General features: G+C 38.4%; 1 protein-coding gene across 8 annotated transcripts in view; it reads right to left on the bottom strand.

Annotated features, from left to right (window-relative positions):
• LOC105212932 (cell adhesion molecule Dscam2) overlaps nucleotides 1-18,740 on the bottom strand; it is an 81,652-nt gene extending 62,912 nt beyond the window's left edge. For 3 of the 8 annotated variants that reach the window (XM_029040717.2, XM_029040716.2, XM_029040718.2), the window contains exons 1-3: nucleotides 16,423-18,545; nucleotides 1,541-1,873; nucleotides 377-538 (exon numbers count right to left, since the gene is read on the bottom strand). In XM_029040717.2, coding sequence (XP_028896550.1) covers nucleotides 377-538; nucleotides 1,541-1,873; nucleotides 16,423-16,471 — 544 coding nt within the window. In that variant the 5' untranslated portion in view covers nucleotides 16,472-18,545. Of the gene's footprint in view, nucleotides 1-376; nucleotides 539-1,540; nucleotides 1,874-16,422 lie in introns of all 8 variants that reach the window. The other 5 variants (XM_029040715.2, XM_011185313.3, XM_029040720.2 and 2 more) reach the window with 4 other exon arrangements.
• Nucleotides 18,741-20,054: the final 1,314 nt, after the last annotated feature.

The following is a 20,054-nucleotide window of genomic DNA, read 5'->3' as shown; positions in this document are numbered from 1 at the left end:
GAGTTAGTTGTTAAATATGCAGCGGCCGGCAGGACAAGAAAGTCACAGTTCACACCTTGAGAGCAAAGAGAATCCCTCATCCGGACACCCACTGGCACACCTGAAAGGATAACGTACGCACAAGTGTTGCTGCTCGCCTCCGGCTGTCGCCTGGTTTTGTCACTCCCGCAAGTAATCACATTTTCGCCTTTAATGCGAAGTCGCGCTCACTGGTTGCACTCACTGTCAAATCTTGACAAAAAAGCGCACACTTGGCGAACTTTATACGACATTATGGTATGTTCGTTGCTCGCGTAAGACTCGGCGCTTTGATGGAGGAAAATGGAAAAGAAAAACGAGGAAAGAATAGAGTGAAAACGCTCTTGCTTTGACTTACCTCCTTGTAGCGATGGGTAGATGTAGATAGCAGGTTCATGAACCCACGAGACCACTCGCACCAATTCCTTAACGAACGTCGGCACGACACAGCGCAGTATGGCGGTGCATCCTCGGGCGGCAGACAGCACCTCGACATCCACTTTGTATGCCTGCGCAACAACTGCAACAAGGCGAATTACAGTTAGTTATGCTGTTAAAATGCTCACATTCTACACTGAATTTTTGACATTTATTAACAAAGAACATACAAGATAACAACAGCAACACTCAACGTTGCTTTGAGATCATTTCTGGTAAAGTTGAAGACTGGTATTAAGGTAATACATTCTGCATGGAATCTTAATGCTTTATTTCATATTTCTCCATAAAAGCTTTTACTACAATACTTAAAACATATAAAAGCAATGAATTTGAATTCTAGTATTCCTATCCAATATCTGATTCGTCTCTGATATTTTTATAGGACTCATTTCTCCACAAATTTTTCATGCGTCCTTGAAGGGCATACTTTAATTGACTTTCAAATTAATATTTAAGGAAGAGAACTAGCCTCAGACCCAAAGTTGATCATCATTCGAAATACAAATCTCTGAGATAGATATTTCATGAATTAAACTTGTTCCATACATCATCTCTCTTATTTTCAAGTAGGTCTTTTCCTTATTATTCTACATAAAGTCCTAATCCGAGATATGTATGAGTATTAGTCCTCTCTCTTTCATATTATCTTAAACTACACAATTGGTTTCATACATCTATTTGGGATTTAGTTAGTTTTAAAATGAATAGTGAGACCTTGATAACTTCATAAGAAATAGATCATAGTCTTCATAAATATATTATCATTTGTGAGGTCACTAAGTCTAAAGAATCTACTTTGTTTTTGTAATGCATCGCAACAAAAAATTATTAAACTTCACTGTTGTTTCACATATAATGCCAATTCAGCTACAAATAATACATATAAGACGAAGCGACTGCTGCACTTCCCCCACTCGGCATTGAACCCGACGTGCGCAATCTTATTTTCAAAGACCCCCATGCCATACCTACGCATTGGTTTTGAATAGCGAAAATTCTCTGTAACTCACTCTTACAGGTATATTTGGCTCTATAACCATAACATTATCAAAGCAAATAAGTTATTGCTGATTTTACTCACCGGCACGCACTTGCACGTCGCGCGACACAATGCGGCCCACACTGTTGCTGGCGATGCAGCGATAAATCGTGTTGTGCACGTCCTGGTGATAAGCCGCCGCCGGAAATGGCAAGAGCACCAATGTGCCGTTGCGCAGAACGCGTCGCACGCCATGGATTTCCGAGACTGCAGAGCCGTCCGCATGCACCCAGTCGATGGTGGGCTGTGGGCTGCCGGACGCCGAACAGTCGAGCCAACCGCCAGACGAGTTGGAGAACTCAACGCGACCGGGCGGCTCCATCACGAAACCGGGACCGCGCAGATGTGTGTCGAAGACCTCGGCCAACGTGGCATCTGTAAGAAGAAAAAGCCAAATTAATATTAACAACTGGCGTTAGAAGAATGAATTACTGTTAAATATCTAAAGAAATATGAATGAATAAATAGGCAACTCTGCGCCGCAAAACAACAACGTTCCAGCACTTGAGACTTGTTGGCTCGATGTCTCATTGGCTCATTGGCTAGCTGTCTTGCTGCGTTAAATGGAAATGAAATCTCAAATTGCGACCGCGCCAAGCGTAGCAGCTGTAAAACTGCGAACACTGAGTTGGCGAGTGCAGCGGTGCAGTGCAGGAAACGCTTTCGAGCGCCGCATGAAGCACGGAAATCGCCTTGAAATATGCCGGAATTGGCTGAAGTAAAACGGTTCGGATATGAAGCAAAGAACATAATAAATGCAGAAAGTGCAACAGAGATGATGGAGCACTCGAAAATAGCATAACAGGGCATGGTAAGAATAGCAGGAGCATTATGAATAAAAATTTCAATTGGACGTCACATTTGTGCACAGCGTGTGAGCAGCAGAAGCAAAAATGAAACAATGAAAACGAATGGACACACAGGCCGGCGAATAAGCCATGCCACTTCTCAAACGCATCGCAGTAAGTGCCAGCTTCCGCCTGCTGTTTCGAATATTAGCATATGAAAATCCGTGCCAAGATTTGTCAACTGTGCAGAGACCACAAATGAGTAATCAGAAGAGTGTATATATGCCTGAGGTCGGGGGATTTATTTCTTTCTTTTAACTGCCTAAGAAGCGATATGTTTTTTAACATTTCCCACAGGCTTATCAAGATTTGTATATTTATGTGCTTTTTCAATTACCGGACAACATAAAAAATTCATCGGTGTTGTCCGAATTATGGTTCGTTTTGATTTCAAATACACCCCTGCTCTGACACAAAATATTGCTGACTTGTTACTGAAATGTTGCTCACTATCGAGAATACTGGCATTGAAGCGCAACTAATTTCATGCGAAACAAAATTCCATATTTTGATGTTTGAAGTAATGACTTTAGCAGACACTTTGTCTGAAAAAATATTAATTTGAAAGAGTCTTAAAATGCAGAAAGTTTCTAATCTGCGACTGTGAAGAATGTGTGCCATAAAACCGCATCGAATTGAATGACAGCTTGAGCGCCTTCAGTCGCCAGCACAATGAGGAGTAATTACTTGCAGCATTTCACTTCCACGACAACCGAAATCTCAGCAACCCAAAGTGTCATTCTTGTTTGGGCGCTTGTTTCAATATATGTACACACATACACATAGATCTCTTTATGAGTTAAGACGAGATACAATTTAAAACATTAAAAAATATACTTACGCTTTCATGCGCAGCCCCATTATATGGAATATAAAGACACATATATATGTATTTAGTAATGTGCAAGTGTGCGTGAATGGATGGGCAACGGTACCCTTTTGGCTGAAGTGAGTGCAAAAGCGAGTACATTTGAAACGCTCGGGACACAACAGCTTTATTGGCGACCAGTGAAGCTGCTCAAAAACAATATTAAGACACTCAAACTTGCAGAAAGCCCACCCAGACTTACTTATTTATATAAATAATGGTTCTCTACTGTGACTGTACTAGTCCTGAAATGGTTACATATTACCCTTTCACGTCCGAGCTTTTCTTCATTTAGGTAGGAAACTAGCAGGAGTCTTGTGGCACCTTTATGCAACGCTATTGTGGTTCCAAACGGTCCACTAAGCGACGCTGAGAGAAGGCTCTTACTGCGTAGCCTAGGTAACCACGAAGTGAAATTCGTTCCAGTGTTGATCTATAAATTTCCCTTACTGTTTCCCTGCAGGGACGTTTCTACTATCCTTATTAGAATGGGTACTCTGTGTGTACTCTGAAATTATTATGGGAGTTGGGGAAGACGAAGAGAAGTAAAAAAGGGAATCATATTTTTATAGCTAATATAAAAATGTTTGTCGCACAGCACAACAGTACAACAGTTCTGGCATGTCCGTACTTACTTAAGGGAACAATAATTTAACAGAGTTGCGAAAGACAGCAAATAAAAAGGCAGAAACGCACAACGGACACCGACACACCGACACACCGACACACCGACGTACCGACATACATGCCAGCACAAAGACTGCACATAAAAGACGAGAGTGAAGAATTATACTTTTTCTTTTGGCGGTAAAGAGTAGCGGGCAGTTAAAGCCGCACTGAAACAGAAATATCAGCAAAGCCCTCACTTGGCGTCGGTGGATCGGGCCGTGAAGGACGGGAGTATCAGCCGTCGGTTTGGTATTGCAGTCAGTTAAGCCGTTTGGCATTCTATAACAAGTCTTATCTGCGTTGGCATATAAACACACAAAAACTCTTGTAACACACGCACACTAATCCAATGCTGGTAGGATTACTTACAAAGAAAGACGAGAAGACGAGCGTGCGGAGAAGGCACATTGAAGGGTAGGGAAGTAAAAAACGAGCTGAAAAGAAGAATGCGAAATGAAATGTTGGAAAGGCGAAACTCTCCTAAGATTTGCAATTGCAATATTTTTACGAGTGCGCTTCATGACGCTTTGTACGAACTCCCACATCCGCCCACGACCACATCCCAGCAAGAAAGCGAATGATGCTGACCAAGTTCACACTGCCTTTAGTAATACTGAAGGAGCTAACTTGAGACGATCCGTGTGGAATGTTCTAAAATAGCTCCAACTTGAAAGTGGCAGTTATAAGATGGAATTTATTCCGAAATAAAGTTGTGTAAATTCCCAAAGTATTCTCCAAAGCAAAGCCACCCTTTGGGTGTTGGTGTTCCAGTGCTCTAGTGTTCAAATATGCAATTGTTTTCCTACAGGGTGTTCTCATGTAATACACATGCATGCAATCAAGCCATTAGCTTAAGTTATATAGTAACACAGCACTTGTTGTTGTTGAGGTTGGTGGCGTGGTGCTTTGCTGGATTATGGGACAGCAATACTCAAAGCCATAAAAAATCTGCTTATTGTGTAAGTTGAAACAAGAAAAATGCTGATAATTGCAAGCATGAAAATGAAGCGCGAAGTTGTCGAGTGAATGAGTTTCGCACCGTGGGCCAGTGTGCGCTTGAAATTGCATAGAAAACCATTCCTCTGAATTCCATTTAAAAGTTTAAATTTGTAATATGATCGCTAAGTAATTGGTTATTCGATCGATATGCCAAAAGGTTCGTCTTGAAAATTTGTTGTTTTGATAATATGGATGCAATAATCATTGATTTTAACATCGAAATTATCTATCCCAAAGGCAAAAAAGCTTTGTCTCGTGCTAATATGTTGTATCATTCTAGATACACTTTTGCATCATACCAGACAGCTTTGCCGTCGTCTTAAAGGTATTCCTTTGATGACATCGCGGTAACCTTGTTTGAACATAGCATTAGTTGTGACTATTTACATACGATGTTTGTACAAAAAATAACAGTAATTTTCGTGTTTTGAAAAAAATATTTATTTGTATCCATTAATCTTGTCGCCTTTGAAATAGTCTCCATTCGTTATCAAATTAATGTTTGTCGGCCCCTAAAGTTCTCTTTATTTTTGAAAATAGGAAAAAGACACATGGCTGGCGAATATGGAGGCTGTGGCATCGTTAGAGTATTGTTTCGGACGCAGAATTCATGAACAAGCAACGAAGAGTGAGCTTTTAACAAACGAAAATAGCCGAGCTCATGAAAGCACGCCTAACCTTAGCGGCTGATACAAATAAATTGTATACAGCTGAAAAATGTATACTCAAGGGTATACATATCAATATAATGCAATTAAACTCTTCAAATTCGTAAAATTCTAAATTTTACGATTCCCTTTACTTTTTGAACACACCACGTACATATGTATATTGGCTTAAAGACGAATAGCCGAATGAACTTTTCTAGTAAAGGATTTAACAAGCTTTGATGGAGGAAGCATTAATATAAAGATAAGAATAATACAATGGAGGAACATAATATTTTTCTCTATTCAAGCAATTATTTAGTTAGTTGGGACCTAAAAGCAAGATCTTGACGTTTTAACGATTGCAAGATTTGACTGTTCAATCTCTGCAAAGAATGCAGTTGAATTGGAATTCAGTTAAATGTGACAAAGGTGAATCGAACATGCCGTTTCGAGCAAGTCTACTTCAATTCCTAGTCCAAACGATTTTTAACGAGGAAAAAAAGTATAAAGTTGGTAAAAATAAAGAAAATAGTTAAAAACAAAAAATCACTTCGAGGCATTTGACTGACATTTCTCCGCACTCACTCATATAATACTATGCACTCGGGCGAGCGACAGCGTTGATGGATCTGTCCGTCTGCATATATTCCGCAGGAGTTGGCTGTGTTCTCATTTTTGTAGTTGTGTGTGTGTGAGCTTGTGGGCGTCAGACAAGACAGGTTGCGTTTGTATTGGTGTTCGTTTTGGGAAAAGGATTAATGGCTGTGGCATGCAGGCACACGCCGTAATGAGTGACGAGAGAAAAGCGAAGAAAGAACTGCATTCGAGAGCTGTGAGTGAAATACGCTGAAGGAATGAAGGATGTACGTGGGCAGAGCGTAGAGATAAATAAAATATTGCGAAAAATTTATGTCGTTTTTCCACAGAGCTATGTAAAATAAACGACAACAGTTGCTGAGACAGTCGGCGCTGCCAGCGGCTGTTGCTGGCTTCAATTTCCTTTGAGGATTGCGAGAATTGTGGTCGCGCACTTGTGCAAGTATTTCTGTGTGTATCTGTACAAGAACTGCCGTTGCAATCACTGAAGTGCTCACCAGAGCACAGACAAGCCCCGCCGCTTCAGGGTTTGCGGTCGTCCACAGCCGACTAGAAAGCATTGATTTTTCTGCAGCAAAGCAACCTTAAATCGTCATTATGTACGAACACTTATGTATACTCGTAGATATATACTTATTAGCACGAGAGAATTGAGACCATGACATCAATAGCAGTTGAAAATGCATTAATGAGAAATGAGTTAACTACCGTTGTTTAAATGCCATTTGGGGAAAAAGTGCAGCTATTTGGTACAATTAGAAATTTAATGTACCTGTGCACTTGCGGAACAATATAAGAATGTATCTGAGAAAAAAGTTTTAATATAATTAAGTTGACGCCCAAAAAGGGTAAGAAATGTTTAACAGGTCGATACCATCTATGGTGACACAATGTAATGACTATCTGAAATAGTATACCGTTGGATAAATTTTGAAAATTCTCGTACATTTATTCTTTTCGATGACGTCTACATGATGAGCTTAAAACGTCTGTAAGTAAAACGCTGTTAATCCTAAGGAAACACGAAGAAAAGAAGTGCTAAATACATATGAATATATCACTCGACCGTTCCCCACAAAAGGTTATGACTTTTTGGTGATATTTAGAAATATTCTTCGATGGAGTATTCTTACTTAAATTTCGAATCGTTTCTCTCGAGATAACGAACATTTCCAACCATATTTTCAAGGATACAACTTTTCAACCGATGTACGAGTATTAGTTTATCTAAAATAAGGTAAAACTATAGTATAAACTATATCTTAAACCCAGTTTATATTCTGTATAGATACAAATGCGAGCCAGTCTAAGGTATTCATCTTCATCCAACCCACTCACAACTCCAGTAAATACTTACTTTTGCGTTCGGCACTTTGGCTGAATGGACAAAGTTTGAATTCCCCCAAGTAATATGTGGAATGGGTACAATGCAAACGCACAGCACTTTATATTTCCATTGCAGCCACTTAACGACGCCAATCAACGCAACAACACCAATAACTTTATAAAATACCAATTCTAACTTTGCGTATTTATCGCCCATAAAAAATGCACAATTTTCCGGTCTTTTAAATTCCAACACAGAACAGTGAACGGAGCACGAAAGGCGAAGGCACCCGCAATGGCAGCATGTGGCATGTTGCTGCGGAGAGCAGGGGCTGACGATTGCGCCAAAGATACCAGTAAAAAATAAGCAGCACTTAGCAGCAAGAAAATCAAAGAGCATGTTTACAACAAAACAATATATTTTCTTAGCGTTTCTTGTTTTTAGTTTTGTTCGTCTTGTCTCGGCTCGTACGGAAAGCCGGCAACGACTTGTTGGCGGTGGATACGCGGGAGAGGCACGTGCCTTGTGCCGGTATGAATGGAAGGCTCACGTCGCTCCGACTCAGACATTGGTATGCAAATGTTATTGTTGTTGCCATATATTTGTACAGCTCGAGAGAATCCGAAACACACGGCTAACGGGAGACTGCCGCTTGCTTAACGCCAAATAAATGTATAAATAAGTTTACATGTTTGTCTGCTCACAAGCCAGCGCCGTGTCTATCGAAATTGTTTAGTCTGCGTCAGACAATATTGGCTTTCGAAATTTGCGCCTTAAAATTGAATTTCCGTTATCCGTATGGCAGCGTGGGTGGGGGCGAACTGCGAACACACAAGTGAAAAAACATTTGAATATCTTCGGCAATGTTTGCTGTTGTTTGTGTTTTACTCTCCTGTATGCCTCAAATATATTCATCTGTTCATAAAAATATGTCGGAAATTTGTTTGTGAGAAGATGTTTGCAATTGGGTCAGTCTCAACTGCTTCAATGCCAGCAGAGGGCGGTTCTTTGCTTCGTCATTACGGAGACAGGTTTCAGTGCCAGATTCACATGATATTACTTCCGAATCTCAAAATATATTGCTTTCATCTCGGGTTTTACTAATAGACCAATTTTGTTTTAGGTTATGCTCAAATGGTTCTCAATATTCCAATGTCATGAAAATTGTAGTAAAATTTGTTCTTCTAATAAAAGGGGGAAAAGCCTAAAAATATACTCAAACATAAAGTAATTGTTATTCGAAAACAAAAAGATTAAACCTAAACATTGATTTAAGCTCTTGGTTGCACTTATTTGATATAATTTTAAAATCTGACAATATTTGTATTTGTGAAGTGATTTTCTAAGAAAACAACAACAAATTGCTTCCTTATGAACCATGTATTCACTCCACTTCCGGCTGCGCTGTCGAGCAAGTGCGGCATTCGAAATATTGAGATGTTGTTTGCTCGCCGCAGCAGGCAAATAGAACTTGCAATTCACCGGAGCACGTTTGCTCGGCAAATGCCTTGCATGCTTTCACGCTTTCCAGTTTATCTCGGTCTCGCTGCTCTGATTCCCAGCAATTTCTTCGAAGTGTTTAGTAGACAAATCGACCAATACTTGTGTGTCTGCCTATGTTTCCTTCTGTTTGTCTATTAAAATGGGTTGTTTTTGTTGTAGTCAATATTGTTTTGTGTTTATCTTTTGTACAGTTTTATTATTATTACTTTGTTTCAGCAACACAAAGCACCTTAAGTAGGTCAGTAAGATAAGGTTTCTCTGCATTTTTTTTATTTTTTTCGCTGGCAGAAGTCCAGGCGTTTTGTTTGTTTGCACAGGATAAGTAAACTTTCCGCAAAGTGTGGCAACAAAAAGAAAGCAATTCACCGAAGAAACTTTGCATGTAGTACCTGTTGATATGCAAGTGATTTGTGCTCTAAATATGTGTGCTCGTGGACTGTGCTGTTTGCAGACGTCAGATTTGAATGAGCATTTTTGATCTGTTTGAGGAACTCATTTCGTGTTCTACTTGTCATTTGCGCAATTATGCTGCAGAACAGCAACGCCAAGCGAGGCAAATGAAGGCAGAAAAAGGATAAAATCCCAGTGCATTAAATATTTGCGGGAACTTAAAATTAAAACAAAAACTCAAATACTTTCAAAGACTCTCTAGGAAATTATATAGTATAAAAGCATTATCTTAGTTTAGTATACATAGATCAAATATCGAAAATTTGCTGATGTCTGGGGAATTTTTGTCTAGATTATGTTAATTATATTATTAGATTAATTCATCCAGATAGCCGGACGGGCAGTTAGATGAATACACGGACAGATCGAAGTTGTCAGTTGGACACTGCTCTCCATCTGCGCTATGATATTATATATGTCGACAATTTCCACTCGAGTTCTAGCATCATTAGACCAAAGTACTCGTTAAATATATATCTACAAATTCAATACCAATAAATGTAGTAATAGCCCTTATAGACTGTAGGAAAGAAGTTGTCCTCAATATTTACAGTGTAAACATAGAAGTTAATAATTGTTGCCAGGTATCCATAAAAACAAAGTTATCTGTTTATTAATGAACCAGACACAATAGACATATGTATACCCGCGTGTATGAGCCTAAAGGCTGCAAAGATTGAACATGATTTCACAGGTGCTCTCAAAATACGGAGGAAGTAATAAAATTGTACGCTACTAAATCAACTCAGACGGAAAGTATATCTTTTATATGTATCTCACATTAATATTCTACATACAATAAATGGGTGTAACGTATTCTTAATGCTCTGATGACCGAGAGCTTCTCTTTTTTCATAGAATCCCAGCAATTATGCAGCAAAAACTTACATGCGTCTTCTTTACTTCATTAACTTTATTGACTTGTGAAATTAGTAATTGTAATTACCCAACATTAGCGCGTTCGCTGCCTGCAAATTGATGGATGTCTGTTACACTTGCCACAACAACAACATACATATGTGTCGTCTACTTAGTTAGAACATACTGAACACATCGGCTGATCTCACATGGAACAAAGGGAGGGATTCCGCTGACTGCCTAACCGCGTACATATGTCAGTTGGAAGTCAGCATGAAGACGAAAATTTCGCTATTTTCAGTTTGTGACAAACTTTGTAGACTAACAATTCCTCAACTCACACGCAGATTGTCTGCATTGGCGTGGGTAAACACAATGGGAAGCCGCCCAAGTGCTCGAAAAGCCAATCGCGGCAGTCGAACACTCACAACGGCTGGTTGTTTGCCGTTAATATTGACTACACTTCGGTAATAGTTTATTTCCAATACGTCGCGTCGCGTGTGGGAGCCCTGGGCGACGCTGATAACTTTAAGTTTAAATAAGTCTGCAACTATTGTTGTGCTTTTCCACATTACTCTTTGCTTTTCTTCTAAGCGATAAGTTGCTCTTTCTTTATTTGGACGCACACAAGAATAATCGCCAGTAGCATTTTGCGCCATTTAGCTTTCTTCATTCTCGTGATGGAAAAGAAATTGACAAAACAGAACAACTTTCGGAACTTTCTAAATAAACTCCCTGTTGCCAAACAATGATCAAACTAAAAGTTTTTTTTTTACTTAACACACTTAATATGTATATGGGAGGGTATACCGTTATTTGCTAGTAACAAAATCCACAAAACGTGTGTAATATTTTCAATTTGCGTCGAAAATGAAAGAGCACACAACTGGCCGAACTGTCGTCGTACATTTACTTATCGTTAACAAAGGTTTTCTTCATACGGCACTCGCTCGCACACGTTCACACGTCCACACAGCGCTCATTTGATGAAGCTGTCATATGACTTTGAAAATTAATCAATCACATGACTCGGTCCTTTCAGCTTTCAGCTCTTTCTCACCATCAGCTGGTAATTCGTTAGTAACAGAATCCGCCTTTGTTGTACCGCGTTGCTCTATTGAGCAAAGAGCCGAATGGAAACAGGTCGTCCATACCTTTGCCGATCGGAGAACAATGGCAGCTAGTGACACACTTTCATCGTTAAGCTGGACTTAATGATGTGTAAATGGACCCATTCAAACACACCCCCACACACACGTGTGCTAAATGACGAAAAGCTTTCAATCTGCTAATTCTCGTAATGTTTAAATACACATGGCAAACAAAAAGCAAAGATTTCGGAGAAGAGAGTAATTGATGCTTTCACGATTCATGCTAAGGCTCCACAAATGGAATGTGAATGTTACATAAGTAGTTATGCAATTAGGGATTAAGGAGACATCACAGTTTGGATAATATTTGCTTGGCAGAAGATGTGATTAAAAGGTCAAATGCTTTCAGTTATGATATTGAAATTAAAATGTAAATTACAGAAAACACTCATTTTTTTCAAAAAAAACTAGTAATATAAACGTTTCGAGTGGGGATCTGACTTAAAAAGATTAAAATCTAAATTATAAAGCAAACATATCGAAACTTTCAATTCAATTTATTACTCTACATATATGGCAAAATCTACTTTTCCCAGAGTTGTACAGTGCTATTGTTTATGGTTACATAAGGTTGCAAAATTAACGGTACGAGTTGACCAAATTAACATTTTATAAAATATTTCAGTGTTGAAGTTGATAATCTCAGCCTATAATCTATATGTCAAATTCTTACATGACTCACTGTACTCTGTGACAACTTATTTCCAATTTAATTAATTCGAACAAGATTCAAGAAAAAATGTTTTATATATGAATTCATAACATTGGTGAGAATATCTCGTTACTTTTGATAATTTAAAAAGGTTTAATTTTTCGGATATCTTGAATATCAACCCTTTAGGAACCCTAAAATTAAGTGAAGATGATTTCAAATGTTTTCCTCATCGCATAGGGGCAGTGGATTGTTCAAATGATATACAAGATACAAGTTTTAATTACGAAATATTTGGAAATTTAAATCTTATAACGTTTTCATGACATTGATGGAGGATTAAAGGAATTAATTCACAGACATATGTATATATAATGCTTTAACCCACATTCCCCATTACTATTTTTACGTTGAGCTGTCGAGTTGAACAGAAAAATTTCTAAGAACAAATTTTAAAATACTATTATTGGAACACGGATTCCAAACATTGCTTTTCAGGTAGCAGAAAAAGCTTGAAAAACCCATGGGTAAGTATTTGCTGAATTATGCACAAAAACATACTCACACACTTAGGCTTGTGTGTTTGCTTTTCGACCTTAATATAGGCAATCCCTAGAGTCAAATTCCACGAAGTAAATAGCAGCTCCTATTATTGTCCCTGAAACAATTAAAATGAATGAGAATTGCCAAACAGTTTCTCGTCTTGCCTACTGTGCATGTATTCATCTCTACATTCAGTATCATATATAATATATATAGTTCAACTTTCCTAACTAGAATCACCATAATCCACAAAAAACTTCTAGTTAGAGAGACTTCCGAATTACGGAAGGTAATTTGTATGAAATATGACTTCTATTGCCAATGTGTTATGGAAGTTCGAGTTATGTATATATATATACATATACTTATTCACAGATTCGGAAAGAAGTCCTTTATGATATATTGCAGACCTAATTTATATCTAAAACAAAGTTAATTATTTTATTGTAGCCAGTAGAACAAAGTATGAAAAACATTGTTGCTAATAACATGTTACTACATAACTCCCTTCAGAAGCCATCCCCCTTTGTTTTCGCCATCATTTTTAAATTCTTGCAAAGAGGTTTTTTAAATATTAAAGGAAAACGCTTTCTAGCCCACACTCAGCTCAAATATTTTATGTTTTTGTTAGTGTTGTTCTTGTTCTGACATCATCCTTCTGATCATTCACACTTCGGAGACTTTTAAGTAATTCCTGAGGCGCTTCAAACCACCTCCTTCCTCTCCAAATGTGGGTGTTTTCCTTCATTTGAGAGGCAGTTTTTATTCAATCCCTTGCCATATTTGCAATTTCATTCGCACCAAATATGCAAATGAATTCGGTTTATGCTAAATTATATTGTACGAATATGTAAAATGCCAAATGAATGTGCGAATGAAGAGAATCTAGAGAATGTGGAGAAGCGGGTTGCTCGCATTTTTTATGACATCCAGCAAACACCCGTCTAACCTCTGCTGGCCTCGGGGTGCCAACCAGAGCAAATCGTGTTGTTCTACAACACGCCAATAAATGTGCGAATATGAATGCGTGAGTGTTCTGCGAGGGGTGAGGGTATCATGTGAAATAATTTCGCATTATTACCAGCAATTTATATGCAAACGAAAACTATAAAAGAAAATTGTTCGACACGGCGCTTCCACATGAATGTGTGAGTGTGAGTGTGACTGTGTGTGTGTGTTTGTGTGCATGTGGTTAAAGAAGAATTTGTCACAATCAGATTGCGGTATCGTTTAGATGTGATAAAGTGACTATTAATTTGTACTTTGCACATTTCTCGATTGCGGTTAGAGGTTGCGCGTTAGAGTGTGCAAAACGGTATGCTTTCCGAAGGGAGAACACAACTTTGTGGGGGAGTTATTGAAATTGAATATAAATGATTAAATAAGTTAAGTGCTTCATGTGTCCCGCTGGAAATTCGATATTTCATTAGCTTAGCAATAAAGCTGGGATTATAAACTGGTGACAACAATTCTATATAATAGTGGTTCTCTTTGTGAGGCTATAAATAACCAAAGCAAATAAATTATGATTTATTTTAATATAATGAATAAACAAGTATAGTAGTGTCCATGAAAGTCAACTTGAACGAAGAAAGGCAAACTAAGAGCTTTCTCACATAGCAAATGAAATACTTTATTTTATAACTTTAGCTAACGGATTAAAATTTATCTGTAATAATCTACCACGATGCAGACGATTGGATCCAACAATTGCAATGGACTTAGTGATCTGATGACAGGTTGTCAAACATTACAGGGTTTTGAAAAACTATAAATTTAACTTTCGTAATTTTTGAAATTTGTGTTATCATCTATTATTATCTATGTATTCTTTGAGCCTTTCACAAAATTTATAAGGCGGCTAGATGTCTTAAGTTAGGGGTCTGGGTTTTCACTTTCGAAAAATCGATTTTTTTGTTTTATCTTATTGTTTAACATTTCAAGAATATATCCTCAAAATTTTAATCCAATCTAAGCAATATTCTTGAAGTTAACGCTCTAACTCTAACAGCTACGGCTTCAAACGCGTTTTTCTCAAAACCACTTTTTTGAAGTCCGTGTTCACTGCCATTTGAAAACTACTCGACCGATTCATTTCAAATTTGGTACACATTTTCTTCACATAAATACCTCCCCCCTACGTTTAGTAATTTTTTTTAACATTAAGGGTGTTTCCCACCCTGAAAATGGCGGAAATTTTAGTCGAAAATAACGGTTCACACTTTAGATGGCCGCCAAAAATTTTTAAATAAAAAAATAATAATCCGAGAACGTTGGGGGGAAGGTTTGTTTAAAATTTAACTAAATTTTTATGGTTTTTCATTTTAGGATAATTTTCGGCCGAGTTACAGTGAACACCGATTTTTGCATGAAAAATTTACAGAACATAGTCAAAACTATGCTCAATAATGTATAGAAGGTTTGAATAAAATTGCTTAATCGATATTTCAAATAAAAAATTACGAAAAAAGTGTTTTGTTTTTGCGCTGAAACCCAGACCCCTCCCTTAATTAATACTTTCTATTTTAAAGGCAGTTTGTTTAAAAAATAATTTGGTCATTCTTCAAATTATTGCTTGGGGATGGTATGAACCAATGTGACTTAATTTTAATACCGAATAATATAATAAAATATTAATGTTGAGATATGCCCCACGAAGACCAAAACGTACAGTATTAAGCCAACCTGAAAGCCTAATATTTTCTATATTTATATTTATTCTATATTTGAAGATTCAGAAAAGAGATGAATCAATATTGACCACGTGTTACTTCAAATTACATCTTATAATATATATGTATTAAATTATTCTTTTTGGTTATCTGCGTAACTAACCAACGTGTATAGTTTAAAATCTTTTTGAAGGGCGGAACTAATACAGTGGAACTTCCATAACTCGAACTCTTGAAGTGGCATTGAAAGGCAAATTCCATAAAAATTTCCTTCCATAGATCGAACTTTTCGACCAGGGCATAACACAAAATTAAAATTTTTACTATCAAGGAACAAGGAAAATTCTATAACTCGAAGTTTTTTGTGAAATATGGTGATTCGAGCTAGAGAAGTTACACTGTATGTATATTGGGTTATTCGGGCTCTATTGGAATTGATTCGTTTTCAAAATCTTTTCTATCAGAGTTACCATATGCTAGGTTAACATTATTGCTTTGGTTTAAGTTTTAAGATACGTTACGTCAAGGTGGACGGTGTTATCTACGCTATTTAACCGTTTAATTACCTATAACATTTTGTGGCACATCTCCAATCCAAACCTCCTCACCTACTAAACAAGGAACTCTTTCTATTCTCGATTATACTAAAACTAAATAAAAAGGGTAATCTTAAAATCAATTCAGATTTATGTAATTTTCTAAAAATCGCAAAAAGGGGTTCATACGAACTTGAATATATTGTCATTCGAATCACTAAGTGCATAAGGCATGAAGTCAAAAAGTCCGCTGAAACATCGCTCATTTCAAACGACTTTTTTACGCAGATTGCATTTACATACTTAAATCAACAAGCCACGACGGGAAGACAAGAGTTCCGGAGGGGTTCTCCTATGAGAAACATCCTTGCCCACCAACAAGCACACACACAACTTTGAAACATATTTTCCGCTTGAAAGCGTCCAAGCTGTCGACGTCGCTCATGCACTTGTTAGCAGACAGGACGAGACACGAGAAATGTATAGAAAATAAAAGATGATAACAAAAAGCTAGAGTTCTTCTCTTGCTCAACAAAAGTAGCAGTGGGAGAGAAGAAATATGTACATATAAAACGGTATCGTGTAAAAAAGGCGCACTCACCGAGATGTGCCAGAAGCAAAAGCACAAGAATATGGCAACTTGTCCTCATGGCTTTTGTTTTGCTTGCCTTCGCGCGTTGTCTTAGGATTTGTTATTATTATTTTGTTTATCTGCCTTTACTCTGGTTGCTCTGATATTTTCCGCTTTCTTTCGCTTATTTGAACTATCAATTCTTCAGAATTTCTATTTTTGATTAAGATCACCAAATTGGCGACTAGTTTGAACTATTATTTCTTTTAGAGTGTTTTATGATTTCTTTTTATTTTGATTTTTGTATTTCTTCACAACACTTTTATTAAAATTCCCAAATTATTTGTAAATTAATTTTCACCGACACTGTATCCCTGCTTGACACTTACTGTTATTTCCGGATATGCCTTGACAAGTGAAATTTTTGATTTATGCGCAATTTTTTACTTTCTGTCAATATAATTTTATTTATTTTGTTAGCTGAAATAAATTTTCCATTTTGCACTTTCGGTTTTGCACACCACTGTACGCACTCAGATTCTTTAATTATATTTGATTTTGAGTTTTGATTATTTTTGCTTATCCAAATTTGGCCCCTTTTTACATAGATAAATCTGCATTTTGGCACTGCTTTACTGAAATTCTGTTGTTCTCTTTCGCATCATTTACACATATTTCATCTTTTCCAGCGCGCAAAGCCTGTAAATAAGCAGCATATGTAGGTTTGTCTGTATGTATGTTGCTCAGTTCACTGCACATTCACAAATATTTACCGATTTCGCCGACTTGAACTTTCCGCATCGCTTGTCATTCGCGCACTGATTAAATCGACGAACTCCTTTAAAATAACGGCAAATTTACAATTACCACTCGCCTTTCAATGCAATTCGATTGCGATTTTTTTTTTATAGGGTTGCCTCATTCGGTGCAATGAATTGCAGCCGCGTTACATATGCCGCACACACACACACACTCTTTACTTAGTATGTACGATTGTATATGTATATTCGCCAATGCGTTGGCTCTTTCCGTTTCCGTTTTCCGCGCACTCGTTCGCTCTCAAGTCACACTCGCCGCCAACTGTTTGTTTGTCGCTGACGTTCGCTTACGTTGTTGCCGTTACTGCCGTTACTGCTGCTCGATAGGCGCAAGCGATTGCGATTGTGGCATTACACTTGACATTTACGAAGTCGCCGTGTCGTCCAACAGCATCCACCGACATTAAGCATCGACACCGGCAGCAACACCCCAACCACGCCACAGTCTGCCTTAACACCACGAAGCAATGCACTCGCAAAGTGTGAGCGCTCTCACTTGTCTCCCGCACTGACTGCCTGCGCACTCTCTCTCATTCACTCGCACGAACTCACTAGCCGGAAGGGCGGTCGCGCACACACCTCCTCACCTCTTGTCACACCGTCCGCACCGCAATAGGTTCCCTTGCTGGCTCACACAACTCACAATTGCCTCTTTACTTGGCTGACTTGCACTGCTATTTCCATTATCCGCCAAACCATGCGCGTCCTTCGAGCTATCAGCTGCAACTGAGCACCGGCTCAACTCGGACGCCGTGGTCTAGTCCATGTACCTTTCAGCGCTACACATTCTCGCCACTTCTGCTTCGGTGTGGTGTTTTAGCAGCTCTTGTGTGCGGCTCACGTTGGCAGCCATGTTTGTGTGCCGGCCATGGTGCGCATGCTCACCACTTTGGGGCCGAGTAGCGTCCTGGCGGCAAAACATACACGGCATACACTTTGCTCTTATCACACATTCCTCTGTTTGTTTGTTTGGTTCTGCTTTGGCGTGGCGCGCATTTCTGTATTTTGTTATCGCACGCTTTCGGCTCGCCAATGTGCCTTCATGTACTCGTATCAGATTTTGTTGCCCATGGTTAGGGACAAAAACAGCAGCAAAAACTATGTGCGTCCTCAGCAAGGATTGCAAAAACGCTGGACGCTGGGTTTGCTGAGAGTTTGTTTACTGTGTAAATAACTTGTTTACTCTTCTGCTGCTGGCGTACCGCCGCACAGGCACAACCGCAATTAAGAAGAGAAAGAGCATGAGTGTTTCAGGCTTATCGTTTCTAGGGAAGTAAATCAGCTGAGAGCTCCTGATTTGGCGCTCCAAACAAAATGACAAGTACTGGCCAAACAAAAAACATTTTGTTAATATATTCAAGAAAAACAGCTCATCCTTTATTTAATTGCAATTATTAATTAGGGGCGCGGGTAGCCTTTCTTGCGAGAAACGTAAGAAAGCGACAATTAGTCAAGCGAATTGTTCATTCAAGATGATGAAAAGCGACAATATTTCTAATTTTCATAAGAGTTTCAATGCTTTCAGCGAAACGTCCAAAGCGCTCGAACAGTTGAGTGGGAATGGAATTATCTTTTGTAGACCCTAACCTTTATAGTGAGAAAGCTAGTCTTATAAAGGCTTGAAGATTCCTTCAATCGCCAGCTTCAAATTCCCAGCTTTTTAAGTAAACCAGTGAAGCCAATAAAAGCGCATTAAAAAGACAGTGCCTCTCAAACGTTGCTGCTGCTTTGCCACAACCGCAACAGATCTTCTATTGTCCTAATAGAGACTATCTATATCAATATGATTTGGTTAAAAAATTCGTTTTAAAGGTGAAGCTTTGTTGGATCTTAAGCAGAACTCGATATCAAACTCTTGGTTGATAAATGAAACGACGAATAATTTATAAACTTGTAAGGAAGGGAAAGAATTCTTAATTAACTATCAAAAACGGAAATCTAAATTTTTCAAATTTAAGTCCCCAAATACTGCCACTCCTATCGTCTATTTGCGTCTCGTCCCTCTATTTGAGGTAGTTCAAGTGAGGGAGACGAGTATGTGATTTATAAAATCCATTTATTCTGGAGATCAAATGAAGATAAACAAGTTGCACGGCTTAAATACACTTTCGTGAGAGCAATAAAAAGATAAAATACTTAAAATTTCTGCAATAAAAAGTTTATTTCCAAACAGAGCGAACGCTCGCACTACACTACTAAGCGGCCGAGCTGCGATTGCAAGAGTTGGTTTAGTGGTTCGGACGAATCTCTAGTTCACGCAATAACCACCAGTGACTAAAGCCGAAAACTTTTGGTAAACTACATTAGTGCCACAAAGAGGCGGAAAGGTCGCCGGTCGGTGGTTGGTGGTTAGCCGTTAGCCGTTAGCTACCTCGGCAGACATGATGCGGAGGCTGTCGGGAAAAACTTAATTACGAAATAAATTAGTTTTCGGCTAAAGTGTACGTGAATCCATTTGAGGGCGGAAGGACTGCTCCGCACAAGCAATAAAGCCCAACTCAAGCAACGAAACAACAATGTGCCACAAATGTGTTGGTCCCATGCAAAACGAGCCGAAGCGACAGCAGTTAAATGCCAAACACGTCACACCCCCGAAAACAACTCGAACAAAGCAGCGAACTGAAAGGAAAAAGTTATTATTTTTTTTAATTTTCTTTCGCATTTTTTATATTAATGTAAGAAATATGGCGGCATTATGTTAATATAACACCAACACACACCTACAAGCACATATTGTGGGCTACAACAATTACAGTCAAATGCGACAAATGCCGAGTTTGGAATTAAAAACAGGAAACAGATAGCCAAACGCACAGCAAATGTCGAAAGTTGGCGAAATTGTTA

This window comes from Zeugodacus cucurbitae, chromosome 4 (assembly GCF_028554725.1).
Source record: "Zeugodacus cucurbitae isolate PBARC_wt_2022May chromosome 4, idZeuCucr1.2, whole genome shotgun sequence".
Taxonomy (NCBI): Eukaryota; Metazoa; Arthropoda; class Insecta; order Diptera; family Tephritidae; genus Zeugodacus; species Zeugodacus cucurbitae.
Note: the sequence above shows the minus strand (reverse complement) of the source record. Positions and strands in the feature narration are given on the sequence as shown.